Below are 17,614 nucleotides of genomic sequence, written 5' to 3'. Positions count from 1 at the left end.
TGACCACCTTCCTGGTGGTCGACTTTCCCACTGCCTACAACGCCATACTCGGTCGGCCGACCCTCAACAAGGTCAGAGCCGTCGTCTCGACCTACTACCAAACCATCAAGTTCCCGACTCACGCTGGAGTCGGAGAAGTTACGGGAAGCCCCCGAGAGTCCAGGCAGTGCTACCTGACCGCCGTTTCTTTACGCAAGAGGGCTAGGACTGAGCCACCACTGGAAGATCCGCGGGAAACAAAGAAGCTGACCCCTCATCCCGAGCCAAGGGGATCCACCATTGACATACCTCTGCGAGAAGCTCAGCCGGACCAGACGGTGAAGATCGGTTCAGAACTGCCCGAGCAGGAACGAGAGCAGCTCGTTGGACTCCTGCGAGAAAATGCCGGCGTCTTCGCCTGGTCCCCATCGGACATGACGGGTGTCGACCCAGGGATCGCACAGCATCATCTCAACATCCCGCCGGACGATCGCCCGGTGAAGCAAAAACCCAAGCGGCAGGCCCCTGACCGACAACGCGCCATACAAGAAGAGGTGGGCTGACTCTTAGCAGCAGGCTTCATAGAAGTAGCCAAATACCCACAATGGCTGTCCAATGTAGTCCTCGTGAAAAAACACAATGGAAGCTGGAGGATGTGCGTTTACTACACCAGTCTCAATAATGCATGCCCTAAAGACTGCTACTCCCTCCCGAAGATCGACCAGCTGGTCGACGCAACGGCCGGACACGCACGCCTCACTTTTATGGACGCCTATTCGGGGTACAACCAGATCAGGATGGCGCCCGAAGACAGAGAGCATACGACTTTCCTCACCGATCAAGGGGTATACTTCTATAAGGTCATGCCATTCGGGCTAAAAAATGCTGGGGCCACATACTAGAGGACGGTGAACAAGATGTTCGCCCATCAGATCGGGAGGAACATGGAAGTTTACGTGGACGATATGATCGTGAAAAGCCAAGAGGCCGGAACGCACCTTGCCGACCTAGCCGAGGCATTCGCCACACTGCGCAAGTTCGGCATGTGACTCAACCCCACAAAATGCGCTTTCGGCGTCACCTCCGGGAAATTCCTTGGGTTCATCGTGCACGAAAGAGGAATTAACGCCAACCCGGAGAAGGTTCAGGCGATAATCAATATGCAGTCCCCCCGGACGATTAAAGACCTACAACAACTTAACGGAAGGCTTGTCGCCCTGTCTCGCTTCCTCGCCCGATCGGGCGATCGCTGCCTCCTATTCTTCAAGGCGCTAAAGAACCCGAAGAACTTCCAGTGGACGTCGGAATCCGAGGAAGCTTTCAAACAAATGAAGCAGCACCTGGCCGGCCTCCCCCGCCTTGCCTCTATCTCTCCCGGGGAAAAGCTGGGCCTCTATTTAGCGGCCTCCCCGCATGCAGTCAGTTCCGTCCTGACCAGGGAAAGCTCCGGCCAGCAACTCCCGATCTACTACGTCAGCCATGTCCTGAGCAGACCCGAGGAGCGTTACCCGCCGATAGAAAAACTCGCACTCGCCCTGGTGCTCTCGGCTCGGAAGTTGCGCCCCTACTTCCAGGCACACCCGGTGGAGGTCATCACCGACCAACCTCTTCGGCAGGTCTTAACAAAATTTGATGTTGCAGGGCAGCTCCTCAAATGGGCGGTGGAGCTCGGCGAACATGATATAAGATACGTGCCCAGGACCGCCATCAAGGCCCAAGCAGTAGCCGACTTCATCGCGGAGCTAACTCAGATAGAGGACAGAGATCTTGAGCAAACCCCCGAGGCTTGGACCCTATACGTTGATGGCTCGGCCAGCTCAAGAGGCGCCGGCGCGGGTTTGGTTCTTCTCGCCCCCGACGGGCGCTCGTTCGAGCGCTCTCTCCGTTTCGGGTTTAAGGCCACTAACAACGAAGCGGAGTACGAGGCGCTCCTAGCAGGACTAAGGCTGGCCCTTGAGATGCAGGTGGCCGCTATACACATCCTCACCGACTCGCAGCTCGTGGCCGAGCAGCTCCGCGGGGGATACGAAGCTAGGGACCCAACCATGGCGAAATACCTGGCACGGGTAAAGGACCTAAGTACCAAGTTCCCTTATTTTACATTATCTAATGTTCCGAGGGGGGAAAACGAGCGAGCCGACGCGCTAGCTAAGCTGGCGTCAAAACCAACCCCCGAAGCATGGCCGAAGATCAAGGAGCTCCCCGCCCGCGCCGTCGAAATAACGACTACGGCTCCAGGCAGCGCGCCGATCACATGGGTACAAGAGCTGCTACGCTTCAAGCGAGATGAGACCCTTCCCCACGACGAAGTTGCGGCCCGGCGCCTACGTTGTACACACGCATGGTACACTGAGGAGAGTGGGCGGCTTTATAAGCGGTCCTTCACCTACCCCCTTCTACGATGCTTGGAGCCTGACGAAGCCCAGACGATCTTGGCCGAGATCCACGAAGGAGTCTGCGGAGAACACATCGGCGGGCGAACCTTGGCACACAAAATACTCCGCCAAGGTTACTACTGGCCGACCATGCGCCGGGACGCGAAAGCTTACGTGCAGCGGTGCGGCTCGTGCCAGGAACACGCCCGCGCACCTCGGCAGCCGGCGGTACCGCTCAGCCCCATCGATTGCGCATGGCTGTTTGCGCAGTGGGGTTTGGACCTGCTTGGACCTTTCCCACCGGCTTCGGGGCAGCGGAGGTACATCATCGCAAGAGTGGACTATTTCACAAAGTGGGTCGAGGCCGAGCCGTTGGCGGCAATCACGGAACAACAAATGGAGAAGTTCGTGTGGAGAAACCTAGTAACTCGGTTCGGGTTGCCCAAAGCCATTATCACGGATAACGGACCTCAGTTCGCTGGCAGAAGGTTCCGGGAGTTTTGTGCCGGTCATGGCATCCAGCTAAGGTTCAGCTCGGTGGCCCACCCTCAAACAAACGGGCTGGCGGAGGTGACCAATCGGTCCATATTGGACGGACTCAAAAAAAGAGTGTCCGTGGCCCGATCGTCCTGGACGGATGAGCTCCCTAGCGTCCTATGGGCACTACGCACTACTCCTAAGACCGCGACTGGTGAGTCCCTGTACAGCCTGACGTTCGGAACTGAAGTTGTCCTACCACCCGAGGTAGCCATCGCCACCCTTCGGACAGAAGGCTACGACGAGAGAGCCTCGGACGAGGGACTTCGAGCCAACCTCGACATGCTCGAAGAGCGACGCGCCGAGGTCCACTTGAAAGCCCTCTCTTACAAGAAGGCCATCGCAAGGGTCTACAACAGGAAGATACGACCCCGGCCGATCAAGTTGAGCGACCTGGTCTTACGCAAGACCGAGGTGAGTGACCCGACCCGAGCAAAGGGAAAGTTGGCTCCCAAATGGGAAGGACCTTATCGGGTCATCGAGGTAGTCCGACCGGGTACTTACAGGCTCACGACAATGGACAGTTCCTCCCTGCTGAGAACATGGAACGTCCAGAACCTTAAAAGGTTTTTTGTCTGAAGAAGACTTTGCCTAGGGGGAATTGTTCGGCTAAAAAAGAGTCTCTTCCAAGTAGGGAGCTTTGCACTCTTTGAAGCTGAACGACATATTGGAGAAAAAAGCCTTCTTTATTTCAGAAACATGGAATTACAAGACTCAACTGCGACAGGACTCGAGGATTACAAAAGAGATTATAGGACTCAACCCAGCTCAGCCGAGCCGGCCCCAAAAAACTCTATCCTAACCGTCGGAACCCCCGACGCTATCGTCGAAAGGAACTTCATCCGGCATATCTACATCTAAATCCTCGGGATGCGAGGCAAACAGATCCACTTCGACTTCCAACCCGGGATGGCGTGTTTGGAACCGGCCCAGGGCAATCCGGTACCCGTACTCGTAGGTGACCTGCCCTGACCGAACCAGCCCGAGCTGGAAGCCCGAAGATTGCTTATAGGCCTCAATTATTTCTTTGTCTTTTTCTTGCCGCCGCTCTCGCTCGACCACCAGAGCTTCCGAGGCCCCCTTCGCCTCGGCCAGGGCCCCCTCCAATCTCTGGGTCAAGGTGGCCACCTCGCCTCGGACCAGGCGAGCCTCGGTCTGCGCCCCCCTCAGGAGCCCTTGGAGACCGTCTTTCTCCTCCTCAACCGCCTTCGCCTCGGACTCCAAGCGAAGGACCTCAGCCTCCAGCGCCGACATGCATTGGTCAGTCACCCCTGCCTCAGTCCGGAGGCGCATCACCTCTGCCTCCAGCTCCGAAGAGCGCTGCTCGACCGCCGCAACCGCCTCCGGAGGCGCCCCCGCGCTAACCTCCTCGAGCTGCTTGCGCAGCTCGGCATTTCGGTCGCACAAGATGCCCAGGGCCCGACCTGCGTCACGTACGCGATCCGCCAATGCCATCGTGTAGTGCTGGCCCTGCAGAAGGAAGGTCAGGACCACCCTCGGACAAACCGTAGGTCGGGAACCAACAGCGGGACGCTTACCCATAGCAACGACTTCATGGATTTACCGAGCAGGACATCCGAGGGCATGGTGTAGAGCTCGCGAGCCATATCTGGATGAAGCCTTCCTCCGATGAACGCGGCTGCAGTCTCCCCATCAGCCCACACCCCAGTCCCGCGGGTCAGTGCCCCCCAGCGGGCTACCAACCAGTCAGAGGGTTGGCCCTCCGAAAGCTCGCCCATCAGGTGCGCCTGGTAGGAGTCGTTCGGCGGCCCCCCGGGCAGACGACACAAATCCCTGATCGAGGGCTCCCTGGGCGCCTTCCCCGCCCTCTCATTGCTCGGGCCGGCCTCGCCCCGACCTCGCCCTCCTCACCGGCCGCGCGAGCCCGACTCCGTCGCCCCTTCACATTCCTGAGCCTTCAGAGGAGCTGGTTTCTTCGGAGCGGCAGCCTTAGCCTTCTTTCGAGGACGGTCGCCCTCGAGCAGCACTGGCGCCTCCCTCGTGCCAACGTCCTGGCCGATTGGGCACCGCGGAGATACAGTTGACGGAGCACGCCCTCTACGCACCGTAGTAAGGTTCACCATTTCTACACGAACTTATCGAGCTTGGTTAGTATTCCAAAAGAGAAAAATAAGACAGGAAGGCCTACCGCCACCTCCTTTTTAAGGCATACCTCGAGGTACCGGGCTCAAACCCGCCTCGACCAACCACGCCTCGGTCATCATCCGGATGACTCTGGAGGACGGGAGGATCTCCTTCAATCTACGAAGGGCCTGGAGCTCCCCTTCATCCAAGACCGGGGCGGTATTATCAACCGCGCGCGCCGCCCACCGGAGCCCAAAATCCCAACTCTCCGGGTGGCATACGTAGAAGAAACGGTCCTTCCACCCCTTGTTGCTGGAAGGAGCCCCGCTGACCCGGAAACCCGGTCGGGTAGACAAGTAATAATCCCCCGACCCCTTGGATAGGCGAAAGCAAGAAAGGAAAAGAGACCGGCTCGGGGGAATTTTGGCATAGTAGCATTCCCCTAGGAATGCCACCAGATAGCGCCAGGAATTTGGCGCCATCTGAGAAGGAGAGATGCGCCACCACGAGAGGCAGGAGGTTATGACTGGATGGAACGGGAGGCGCAGCCCGGCCTCGAAGGCATCCACGGTTAGGGCAAAGCCCCTGGGTATGGGATCATACGCCCGCTGCCCCGGTTCGGGGGCAATAAGCGTGAATTCCGCCGGGATACCATAACGATCCTGAAGGGAGCCGAGCGACGACTCGCTCACGGTGGAGTCGAGGTCATGCGGCCACATCAGCGATTCCTCGGACGACGAGCGGGAGCTCGCCAACACCGCCCCCTCGCCGACGTCACCAGAAATAGGAGGCGAAGAAGGAGAGGACAGAGAAGGAGAAGCCATCCTTACCGAGCTTTGGAAAAGAAGGTGGGGCGGCGGATGGGTGCGAGGTTAGGTCGCTCAAAGAAGGGGTCGAGAGAATGCAGGTACCAGAGCATAAGGGAAGCCAACGATGCGCTATTTATAGCCTACTGCCCGCCAAAACAGCGACCTTTCCTCTCCTGAGGTGCGCTACGAAGACGCAAACGTCACACCGCCATAACTATGGCCTGACGCGGCATTTGGTCGCGGCACGGCGCAAAGTACGAAGCCGCTAATCATGTCAGCCTCGAAAATCGGCGACTCCCGAAAGGGGCGGCCCTTTGATCTTCCCCAAGAAAAAAGCAACCTGGCCGCCCGTGCCCACGCACGGTCGAACGACCAACCGCTGGCCAAGAACCGAGTATCTCCTCGGTCGCGCAACGCCCGAGGCCACCACCTCGGTCGCATAACGCCCGAGGCCGCCACCTCGGTCGCGCGGCACCCGAGACCACGCCTGCGCGGCCAGCCCGCCAGCGTCGTGCTCCTCGGCTCTTCGGCTTTATGCCACCCAGGACATGCCTGCGCGGCCAACCCGCCTGCGTCGTGCTCCTCGGCACTTCGGCTTTACGCCACCCAGGTCACGCCTGCGTAGCCAGCCCGCCTGCGTCGTGCTCCTCGGCTCTTTGGCTTTATGCCACCCAGGTCACGCCTGCGTCGTGCTCCTCGGCTCTTCGGCTTTACGCCACCCAGGACACGCCTGCGCGGCCAGCCCGCCTGCGTCGTGCTCCTCGGCTCTTCGGCTTTACGCCACCCAAGACACGCCTGCGCGGCTAGCCGCCTGTGTCGTGCTCCTCGGCACTTCGGCTTTACGCCACCCAGGTCACGCCTGCGCGGCCAGCCCACCTGCGTCGTGCTCCTCGGCTCTTCGGCTTTACGCCACCCAGGTCACGCCCGCGCGGCCAGCCCGCCTGCGTCGTGCCCCTTGGCTCTTCGGCTTTACGCCACCCAGACCACGCCTACGCGGCTTGCCCGCCTGCGCCGTGCTCCTCGGTCATGCGCTATCCGAGACCCCGATCTCTGCTCGGTTTTCTGACCAAGTGGCGCGCCTCGGCCCCATACTGCACGAGACGCGTCCGCGCGGCTATCCCGCCTGAGTCGTACGCCTCGATCCGCGTGACCAGCCCACCGGAAGTAAGAAGCCATGCGTCGGACCCCTTGCATGCAAGAACCGACGCATAGCTCCTTTCGGGGGGGGGAGTATGATAGGGGTAAAAATGGATTTGACGTAACACACCAGATTTGACGTAATACACCCCCACGTCAGACACCCCTGGGCGGCACACTGCCCCAGGGAGCGAGCATTAACACCAACAGTGTGTGCACCCACACCCACCATACCCGAACGACATCATCGTCTGATCCCTCATGACCGGCCGAGGCAGGGGAAGACGTCGACTGACGCCCCCCATACCCTGCAGCGGCTCAGCCTTCCACGCAACGCCCACGACGACGACAGACGCCACCAGAGGTACAGCCCTGCTCTGGCAGGATGGCACATCAGGTAACATCAAACTCACTTATAAATACCCCCGGGATCCCAACGGACAGGGGAGGACAATCTCACCCTAAAAACTCCACTCCGAATCACTAACTTGATCGTCGAAGGGGTCGGGCCGAACTACCAACCCGACCTATGCGTAGGTACTCGACCAAAGCTGACCCTACTCGGCGTCGCGGAACTTTCCAGCCAGACCGCCTGCAGCGGCCGCCACGAGATCCCAAGGGGAGCCATGTCTGATCCCAGCCATTCGGAGCCCTGAACCAGCCGCGTCGACCCCGAGGTCACGGCTAAAAAAGTTACTTACCATAACACTCAGGGCAATAGATGAAGAAGGACGATCAGGTCCTTCATGAAAGTGCCTTCAGTGTCACGATGAAGAGGATGGGTTGGGGCGGGCGATGTATGTCGGGTAGGAGCGCCGATGTTTTATGATCCCAACCCGGTTCCAGAACCTGTCGGTGTTCGCTGCCTAGATTGAGGTTCGTCGGTTTGAAATCCACCAGTTAAATCAATAGCGGTTGTAAGTAGAGTCTGTCACTGAGTAGAAGAGGCAGCTTGAAAGAAACTGACATCATTAGATTAGACTACTTCTGCCGAGCAAGATGTTTCAGTCTGAGAAAGACCGTCGACCAGAAGTTTTGCTACAACCGATGATAGATGAGGAAATCGATTGACGGATGGGTGCTGTTGCTGTAGATCAACGAAGGTAAGAAGGGAAATGCTCGATGCAGAGATAGGCCATTATTGCTGCAGCGACAGTAGGCCAATCAACAGAGAAATTATTGTTGAGCGAAGGGATCGAAGGGAGATAATCGATAGTGGAGAAAGGAGATTGTTCATCATCAGATAGTGAGAAGGGGAAGGCTTGCTCGATGTGCTATGATACCATATTGAATTGAGGAAAGAGATAATTTTTATTTACTTAAGAAATAATATTTATAGATGTATTGAGTAAGATATTTTCCTTATCTTACCATATTGTATTGAGTAAGATAATCTCTATCATGATTAATCAGATCTTTTATCATTAACTAACCAAGAAGATTCAATAAAAAAGGAATTAAAGGGGCGGAAGTGACGTCGAGAAAGGGAGACGCACGATGGCCGACGAAGTCCCAAGAAGAGCGATGTGGGCCGGGCTCCGATCGCAGCTCGTCATGCTCACCTCCCAATTCTTGACGAGCGCCGACGATTATCAGCGTTTCCGCGCCGTCTGCAAATCGTGGCGCTCTGCCATCCCCCTCCGGCCGGATCACCTCCCTACGCAGCTCCCTTTCCTCCTCCTCGTCTCCACGTCTGAACCAAGATTCCGATCCGCCTTCCGCCTCACCGGCGCCTCCACCGGAAATGTTCGCTCGCTACCTAACACAGCCAATATGTCCTGCATTGGCACCTCCTTCGGCTGGCTCATCCTCCTCTCTATGGAAGGCCATTTGATCAACCTCTTCAACCCCGTTACCGCCGAGGACATTCGGCTCCCCTCCCTTGATGGTCTCCCGTTTGATCATGTGGCGCCGGACGCCGATGCGGCCGCGATTGTCGTAGAGAAGGCTGTATTATCCTCGGATCCCACGCTCGACCGCGACTTTGTGGTTGTCCTCTTCATACGCGACGTGAACATTGGATGGTGTACGTGGCGCCAAGGTGACGAATCATGGACGACAAACGCGAATCCTGGGGTGCAACCTGCGTCCCGGATGCGCGACGTCGTTCCCTACGGCAACCGGATGCTGTGCGCGATATACGGCGGCAACGACTGCTTGGCGGTCCTCCAGATTGACCCAGGTCCGCCGGGGAGGGCGACGATTGCCGCATGGTACGGCATGCCGACCTGCGTGCCGCGCACTTATCGCCCCACCCACTTGGTTGTATCGAACGGAGAACTGCTGCTGGTTACGTTCGATTACAATAGGACTGCAGACGGGGAGATGACCCCCGGATTCCGTGTCTTCAGGCTGGACACAGGCGGCATAAACAGGCCGGCGGTGGCCATCGAAGTGGAGGATATCGACAACCGTATCTTGTTCTTGAGCCAGAGCTCGTCCGTGTCCGTCGGCGCGGAGGACTTGGGGTTCCAGGGGAATGCCATCTACTTCGTCTTCAAAGAAGAGATTGAGCAGGGGGAATATAGGTCGCTGTGGAATGTCGGAGTTCAGAACTTAGAAAGTGGTGAGATCACCGAGGTTGTTGATTCGGACGTGACCGATGAGAGCGGGCTAAAGTGGCCGGTACGGTCGTCGGACGTCCCCCGATGGGTGCCGCCCAATCTGCGCAGCTACAATCAATGATGGTAACCCGACGCCTGCTGTTTTTCACCGGTAAAGTGTTCGTCTCATTTCCCTTATGCAGTCAAATCTGAGCAATCGGAATAAGCAATGAAGCCATTGAAGTTTCTTCTTTTGTGTTACACTTCCCTCTCATAAACTGACCCAATAACGCGTTATGTCACTATTAACCCCATGACGGAATGCAGTTTTCTTAATATGCGTATCTATGTTAATTTTATGTCAGGGTATGGCAAGTCTTAATGTTTCTCTCTCTCTCTCTCTCTCTCTCTCTCTCTCCCTCCTTGCGTTTTAAATACTTGGTGTGAAAATGTTATCGGGATTTGATGTTTTGGTTTGAGCGGTAGCTCGTCAGAGCTCAGTCCATCGCTAGTGATCTCCCCTTCCAACGTTGTAGTGATCAACGTAGAAGCTACTATGAGAATGCCACGATTCCTTCCCAGAATTGGCCTGCGATTTTTTTCTAAAATCCAAGTGTATCTCCTTCTTCATGCATGGATGCCATACTCTCCCCACCTCATCCACGTGGAATGGACCCCATCCCTCCGCTAGTTAGTAGGCGAAGCTTTCACAAATTGGGTTTAGCTTCTCCATCCGAATTGCATCCTACCACCTAACACATGGGTGCAAAGTAGATCGCTTCCTCATCTTATCTTGTATTGATAAGGTGGTTGCCACATCCTCATCCATCATGTTGTTACAGAGATTGATCTAAAAATTATACACTTTATCATGGGAATCTGAGTTTTTCTAAAGATGGAGTGCTTTACATAGATCAAAAGTATCCAAGGAAAATTATTGAAAAAACTTGCTTATCGGGTACTTTGTTAGTAACACCCTCCTTTTTCACACCATCAATAACCCAATGAATTCTATTTGGAAACTTGTAGGATCTCTTCAAATCTTTTCTTTTGAAGTAAAAATTTTTATTTTTAAATATGATAATTAAGACGATCTTATTAGAGTTATGGAATCTTAACCTTGGTACATTCGTAACAAATTACTCATTCTTCGTCCTTGAAATTATGATTCTTAATTGAAAAAAATTAATTTTTCTGCTATCCCACTATGGGTAAGATTCTACAATCTCCTAGACACAAACCTTTTGTTTTTGAAGTGTCTAAATTTCTTAGTTCAATAATAAGTGGTATAGAGGTTTCTGCATGCAAAAAAGTTCATTGATTCTATTTAAATTACTCTAAATGACAAGTATAACTATATCATTAGCGTTGAATACAATTAAAATCTTGCACACTACTCCCCGTACAATATGCTTTATCATGCAATAATGAATTGCTTAAAATCAAACGCAAAAATACAATGTTGAATCGGGAGTGCTAGCAAATGCACATTCAGATTTTGTACGCCTTTCAAAAGATATATGTGAAACAGTTACTAAAAGTGATGGTAAGTTGGGAGATCAGCCTTCAGAAGGATGTGATATTATAAATACTTTTAATCTTTCCCTCTAAAAGGGCTCAAGTTTCGTGTGACAAGTAGTAGCTTGTAGCTCCTATCAATCGAGTCATTATGCATAAACTCAAAATTAGATCCTCCAGCTAAGACTACTAAAGCAGTTCGAAGGCCTAGTGTAAGCAACACCACAAATATATTCTCCCCCCATTGGTAATGATAGATTTTCATGAGTGTAGAAAAATATAGGGTTACTATCCTAAACCCCTGAGTAAATATCCAAAATTCTAACCTTATGATTAATTTTCATATATGAAATATTAGGGGTCTTAATGCATCTTCTAAATACTAGATTGTTAGGGTTTCTACCGTTAAGAACTTAATGTTTCATTCTGCAGCCTTGGGTTCAAGTAAATATAGTACTATTCACCAAGAGGATCATCGCGAAATTCAGGAGTTTGCCGGGAGTCCGCCGGAGCATCGCCGAGGGTTCGTTGGATGTTCGCCGAAAGTTCGCCGGAAGCTCGCTAGAAGAAGCAATTGACACACCGGAACAAGATTTATAGTATTGATATCTTAATTATCGTAGTTAGTATATAGATTAAGTTAGGATTGGGAGGTGATCCCATTAACTTAATCAGGGGCCAACTGGGCCCTTAACAGACCCAAATTGGGTCGAATGGAATAGCCCATTCGAACCCAGAATTCCTGGCCGGCGATGGTACCGCCCAGGAGACTCAATCTCCCAAGAGTTCTGGGTGGTAGTACCACCCCTGTCAAGTGGTGGTACCGCTGGCAGTTATTACTGCCAGCGGTGGTACCGCCCTTGTTAGGCGGTGGTATCGCCTGAGCTTGGTCTCCGAGCGATGTCAGGCGGTAGTACCGCCCAGACTGAGCGGTAGTACCACTCAGTGACAGATGACAGGCGGTAGTACCACCCAGTTATGATGGTGGTACCGCTAGGACCTCGGAAGTCTAGGAATAGACACTTTTGAGCTCTAATTTCAAACTAATTTTGGCCTATATAAATCCCACCCTTTCCTGCATGAAAGGGTACCGAAAGCTTATTTTAACTTTGAGTATTTGAGAGCTTAAAAGTATTTTAAAAGGCTAGAGTTCTTCTCCCTCTTTCTTTCTAAGTGTTGATCATTCAAGAGAGGAGTGAAAACTTGTAAGGGTTGTCTCCTAAGCCCGTCAAAAGGAGAAAAGCTGTAAAAGGGTGGTTGGTCTTCGCCTATTGAAGGAAGGCCTCTAGTGGACGTTGGTGACCTCATCGGAGGAAGAAGCCAAAAGTGGATGTAGGTCAAGATTGACCGAACCACTCTAAATCTCGGCGTGCATTTACTTTCTTCTTTTTATCTTAACTACAAACTGCCTTCATTGCTTTACATCAACTACACTTTCGCATGCTCTTAATTTAAAGATATTTCTGAATCGATTTTTATCGAAATCAGATTCTATCATACGAAAGTCATTTTAACAGACGAAAGTTTTCCGCTGCACTAATTCACCCTTCCCCCCTCTTAGTGCTCTTGATCCTAACAGAGACAACCCTTACAAGCACTCACTACCCTGGGCAGTACCACCGCCCAGGTCTGGTGATACCACCGCCTGGGGGGCAGTGATGGGTGGTACCATCGCCCAGATTGGCGGTACCACTGCCTGGCACCCTGCTAGGGGTGGTACAATCGCCCAGACTAGCGGCACCACTGCTTGACACAATCTCGAAAACTGTACCATGATGGTGAGACTTCTTGGGGCCCTATTTATGCTTCTTATTGGGCCCAACACAGTTCTTACATAGGCCTAGTTGGCCCCTAATTGGGTTGGCCCAAATCCAAGCCCAATTACGTGCTAACTACGAAATCCTAAGACATTTGCTAAGCTAAACAAGTCCTTATGTCTATTCTTCCGATGAGCTTCCGGCGAACTTCCGATGATCTCTTGGCAATGTTCCTGCGGGCTCCTGGCAAGCTCTTGGACTTTGCGACGATCTTCTTGGTGAGTTCCGATAAGCTTCTCTGGCAAGCTCCAAGACTTCTCGGTTGGTTCCTCTAAAACTTTCGACGAATGTTCGGACTTCCGAAGAACTCTCGAACTCCTAACAAAGTTGCGTCCTTGACTCCGGGACTTCATTTTGCTTCATGCCTTGCTATTATAGTTAATCCTACACATGTAAAACATACTTCGATCTAGACAATTAATACTAAGCATTTAATCATGTTGTCCGGTATCTCATTGGTCTCTCGACGCTTCGTCTGATTCTTCGACGCATCGTCCTCTCTTACGGCCTATTGCCCAATCGGCCAATTGACTCCGTAACTCCGATATCCTTAGCACAATATCCGCTCTTCTTGGCTTGATGCCTGAATCCATGGCCCGAAGCCTTCTATCGATACGTCGACCGTTCCTCCATCTTGACGTCCAATATTCTGACATGTTATCCTTTGGTACTATATGATTCTTCCTACTTTAATTGTCTCTTCCTGATCGAAGCATCCTACGTCACTCAAAACACAGATTAAATCATAAACACACATCAATTGGTTTCATCATCAAAATTCAAGATTCAACAATCTCCCCCTTTTTAACGATGATAACCAATCGATGACGGAGTTAACCTTAACTCCCGAAGTTTAAACAAACTCCTCCTATCAATATGCCGTATTGATAGAAACTCTTGGATTTAAGCAACATGTCATACATGTCACCATAAACTTATGCATAACATCATACTTCTCCCCCTTTGTCATCAACTCTCATGTGTTTAGGCATAACAGTTTTAAAATCATTGCATATTACACATAATTTCCAAATTGATCATCATGCAATTTTGCTATCATCATAGATATGTAAGGTAGTAAGATAGCATGTTCTACTTCATACAAGCTAGCAAATTTTACAATATTTTAGAATATGCAAGCTAGCAGTTTTGAGATGTTCAAGAAAGCAATACTTGCTTCTTGAAATATGCAAGTTGTAAGCTAGCAAATTTTTGCTTCCTTTGCAATGTTTGAGCTAGAAATTTTGCTTCCGTTGCAAAGTGCAAGTTAGCATTTTTTGTATCTTTGAGATAGACAAGATAGCACTTTTGCAATTTTTGTTTCTTAAGATAGGCAAACTAGTGATGTTCAAGATAGCAAGCTCTTTCTTCTCTTTTGAGAAGTGTCATTTTTTGCTTCCTTTACAAAGTGCAAGCTAGCAAAATTTTACTTCATTCATGAATTGTGCGAGTTAGCAAATTTGCTTTCTAGCAAATTTTGCTCTCCCTTTGTCATTGTCAAAAAGAAGGGAAGACCCTTTATATCAATTTTCAAATTATGACAAAAGTAAATATCATAGATGAAAATTAAAGTCATGAATGTCAAAACTATTATTTTATCATGAATATTTCATCATTGCATGCATCATTATCATAAGTGTTTCACATCATGATGGTATCAATTTTATCAATTTATATCCTACCATGCATGATCAAAACGTCTCCCCATTTTATCATTGTAAACAAGAAAGAAGAAGGGAAGAACATAAAAGTGTAAAATATTTCAATCATTTCAAGGCATTCGTATTATAAATACAAAGAAATTATGTCATCAAAGATAAGACCACTTGAATTATAAAAGACATGATTTATTTCAACAAATCTCCTTATTTTTTTTAAAAAATATCAAAAAGAAATATAGGAGATCAAATATTATAGTATCTTGATTCTTGCATAAGAAATCTTAAGTCATAAATTTCGAAAAATCAAGATAAGTCTTGTTTAAATTCAAATCGTCAAATCATCAAAATGTCGACGTTACTTTTGAAGAGATTCAAAATGGCATAAATAATTTTATTTATCTCTTAGTGAAAAATCGATAAGGTAGGGATTTGAGAAGTTTTCAAGAAAAATACTTTCCTCTTTTTAGTTATTTCAATTCATGTGATTTATTTCATTTTTGCCAAGTAAACACATGCATTAACATTTAAAACCGAAAAAGAACTTTCATTACGGCAAAGATCGATAATTCATAAATCATAAAAATCATCATATATCATTTTAAAAGATAAACTCATTAAGCATGATTATTATCAAGCATAATTTCATATTTTCAGTCAAAAATCATTTTGTTTGTTTATTATAAAATATGTATTTTTCATGATTATTTTGAAAATTTCTAGAATGATAAGCATGATTCCTAATTTTTGTATTTTCATTACATTATGCAATTTTAAAAAAAAATTCTAAACTAAATAAAAAGAAAATACATCATATAAAGCATCAAGTAATTTCAAAATAAATTAAGGGGGTTTCGATTACCTCATCGTCGAATGTCGTTAAGGCATAGCCACCTCGCCTTTCTTGATTTTCTCCTCGTCTTGGGGGGAGCTCGATTCATCCCAACTTTTGTTCTTCTTCTTATGTTCAAAGTAAGTAGTTGCATTCTTTTTGTTCTTAAAATTTTGTTTTATTAACTTTTTAAAATTTTTAGTGAGTTCAAGTTCACCATCACTTGAGCTTATTCTCGAGTGGTCTTCAATTGTTCTATGTCTAAAATCCTTCCTATTCTTTGGAAGGTGGTTCTTAAGTTCTTCACGTGCATTGTACGTTAATTCATAGGCTATCAAAGTCCCTATTAGTTCTTCAAGAGGGAAATGGTTCAAATCTTTTGATTCTTGTAAAGTCGTTACTTTCGATTCCCACGTTTTAGAAAGTGATCTTAAGATCTTGTTAACAAGTTCAAAATCCGAAAAACATTTGCCAAGAGCTTTTAAACCATCGACGACATACATAAAATGGGTGTACATGTCAATAATGGTTTTGCTTGGCTTCATTTGAAAAAGCTCGAAATCATGCATTAAAAAATTAATTTTTGAATCTTTAACTTTGCTAGTCCTTTCATGTGTGATTTCAAAAGTGCACCAAATATCAAGAACCGTTTCGCAAGTAGAAACACGATTAAACTCATTTCTATCTAAGACGCAAAACAAAGCATTCATAGCCTTTGCATTTAGAGAAAACGTCTTCTTCTCCAAATCATTCCAATGGTTCATCGGAAGAGAAGACATTTGAAAACCAGATTCGACTATGTGCCACAAATCAAGATTTAATGAAAGCAAGAAAACTCTCATTCGAGTTTTCCAATATGTGTAGTCTGTCCTATTGAAACAGGGAGGACGAATGAGGGAGTGACCCTCTTGAAAGCCGAAAAGAGCCATTTCTATTTGGGTGTTAAACCAAATTAGAAAACCATGGCTTTGATACCAATTGTTAGGATTAAGAGCCGGCACTAAGAGGGGGGGGTAAATTAGTGCAGTGGATAAAAATGTTAGTTTCGAAAAATCTTTCATACAATGAAAACCGAACTCGGAAGTACTTAACTTAAAAGCATGTTCGTAAAGGTGTGCAGTAAAACTAATGAGGAAGTAATGCACGTATGGAGGTTTGCAATAAGGTAAATGGCAATAAGTAAATGCAAACCAGAGGACACACCAATTTTATAGTGGTTCGGTCGTCATGACCTACATCCACTCCGTCGATTCCTCTTCCGTTGAGGCCACCAACATCCACTAACGATCTTCCTTTACTAGGTGAAGATCAACCTCCTTCTTACACCCCTCTTCGCTTTTTACCGGGTTTAGGAGACAACCCTTACAAGCACTCACTCCTCTCAAACTAATCTAATACTTAGACTCAAAGAGGAGGATTCTCACAAGAGATTACAATAGCGTTTTTTCCTCTTTAAACTCTCTGTGCTTGTGTTCTTTAACCAGGGATGAGAGGGGTATTTCCCATCCAGGGTTCCCCAGGCATGGGCGGTACCACCGCTTGTGTTGGGCGGTACCACCTCCTAGTGTCAGTCTGACGCTGACATTGCCCTGGGCGGTACCACTGCCCAGGTCTGGTGATACCACTGCCTGGGGGGTAGTGATGGGTGGTACCATCGCCCAGACTGGCGGTACCACTGCCTGGCACCTTGCCAAGGGTGGTACAACCGCCCAGACTAGCGGCACCACTACCTAAAATAGTCTCGAAGATTGTGCCATGATGGTGAGACTTCTTGGGGCACTATTTAGGCTTCTTATTGGGCCCAAGACAGTTCTTACATGGGCCTAGTTGGCCCAAATCCAAGCCTAATTACGTGCTAACTACGAAATCCTAAGATATTTGCTAAGCTAAATAAGTCCCTATGTCTATTCTTCCGATGAGCTTCCGGCGAACTTCCGATGATCTCTTGGCAATTTTCCTGCGGACTCCTAGCAAGCTCTTGGACTTTGTGACAATCTTCTTAGCAAGTTCCGACGAGCTTCTCTGGCAAGCTCCGAGACTTCTCGGCTGGTTCCTCTAAAACTTCCGACGAGATCACTAGCATCCACTAGAGGCCTTCCTTCAATAGGCGAAGGCCAATCACCCTTTACACCCCTCTTCTCCTTTTACCAGGTTTAGGAGATAACCCTTACAAGCACTCACACTCCTCTCTTATAGATTTCTAACACTTAGAGTAGAGGAGAGAAATCTAAAGAGATTGCAGTAGCGTTTTTCTACTTTTAAACTCTTTGTGCTTATGTTCTTTAACTAGGGATGTGAGGGGTATTTATAGGCTTCAAGTTGAT

The 17,614-nt window shown here is 49.3% G+C and overlaps 1 protein-coding gene across 1 annotated transcript; it reads left to right on the top strand.

Annotated features, from left to right (window-relative positions):
- Positions 1-8,419: 8,419 nt before the first annotated feature.
- LOC135679377 (probable F-box protein At1g44080) lies at positions 8,420-9,607 on the top strand. The gene has a single exon (XM_065193068.1). It carries the CDS (start codon positions 8,420-8,422, stop codon positions 9,605-9,607), a length of 1,188 nt encoding a protein of 395 aa, XP_065049140.1.
- Positions 9,608-17,614: the final 8,007 nt, after the last annotated feature.

The sequence above is a fragment of the Musa acuminata genome, chromosome BXJ1-1, assembly GCF_036884655.1.
Source record: "Musa acuminata AAA Group cultivar baxijiao chromosome BXJ1-1, Cavendish_Baxijiao_AAA, whole genome shotgun sequence".
Lineage (NCBI taxonomy): Eukaryota > Viridiplantae > Streptophyta > Magnoliopsida > Zingiberales > Musaceae > Musa > Musa acuminata.
The sequence above is the reverse complement of the archived record's forward strand: the minus strand, read 5'-3'. Positions and strand labels throughout refer to the sequence as shown.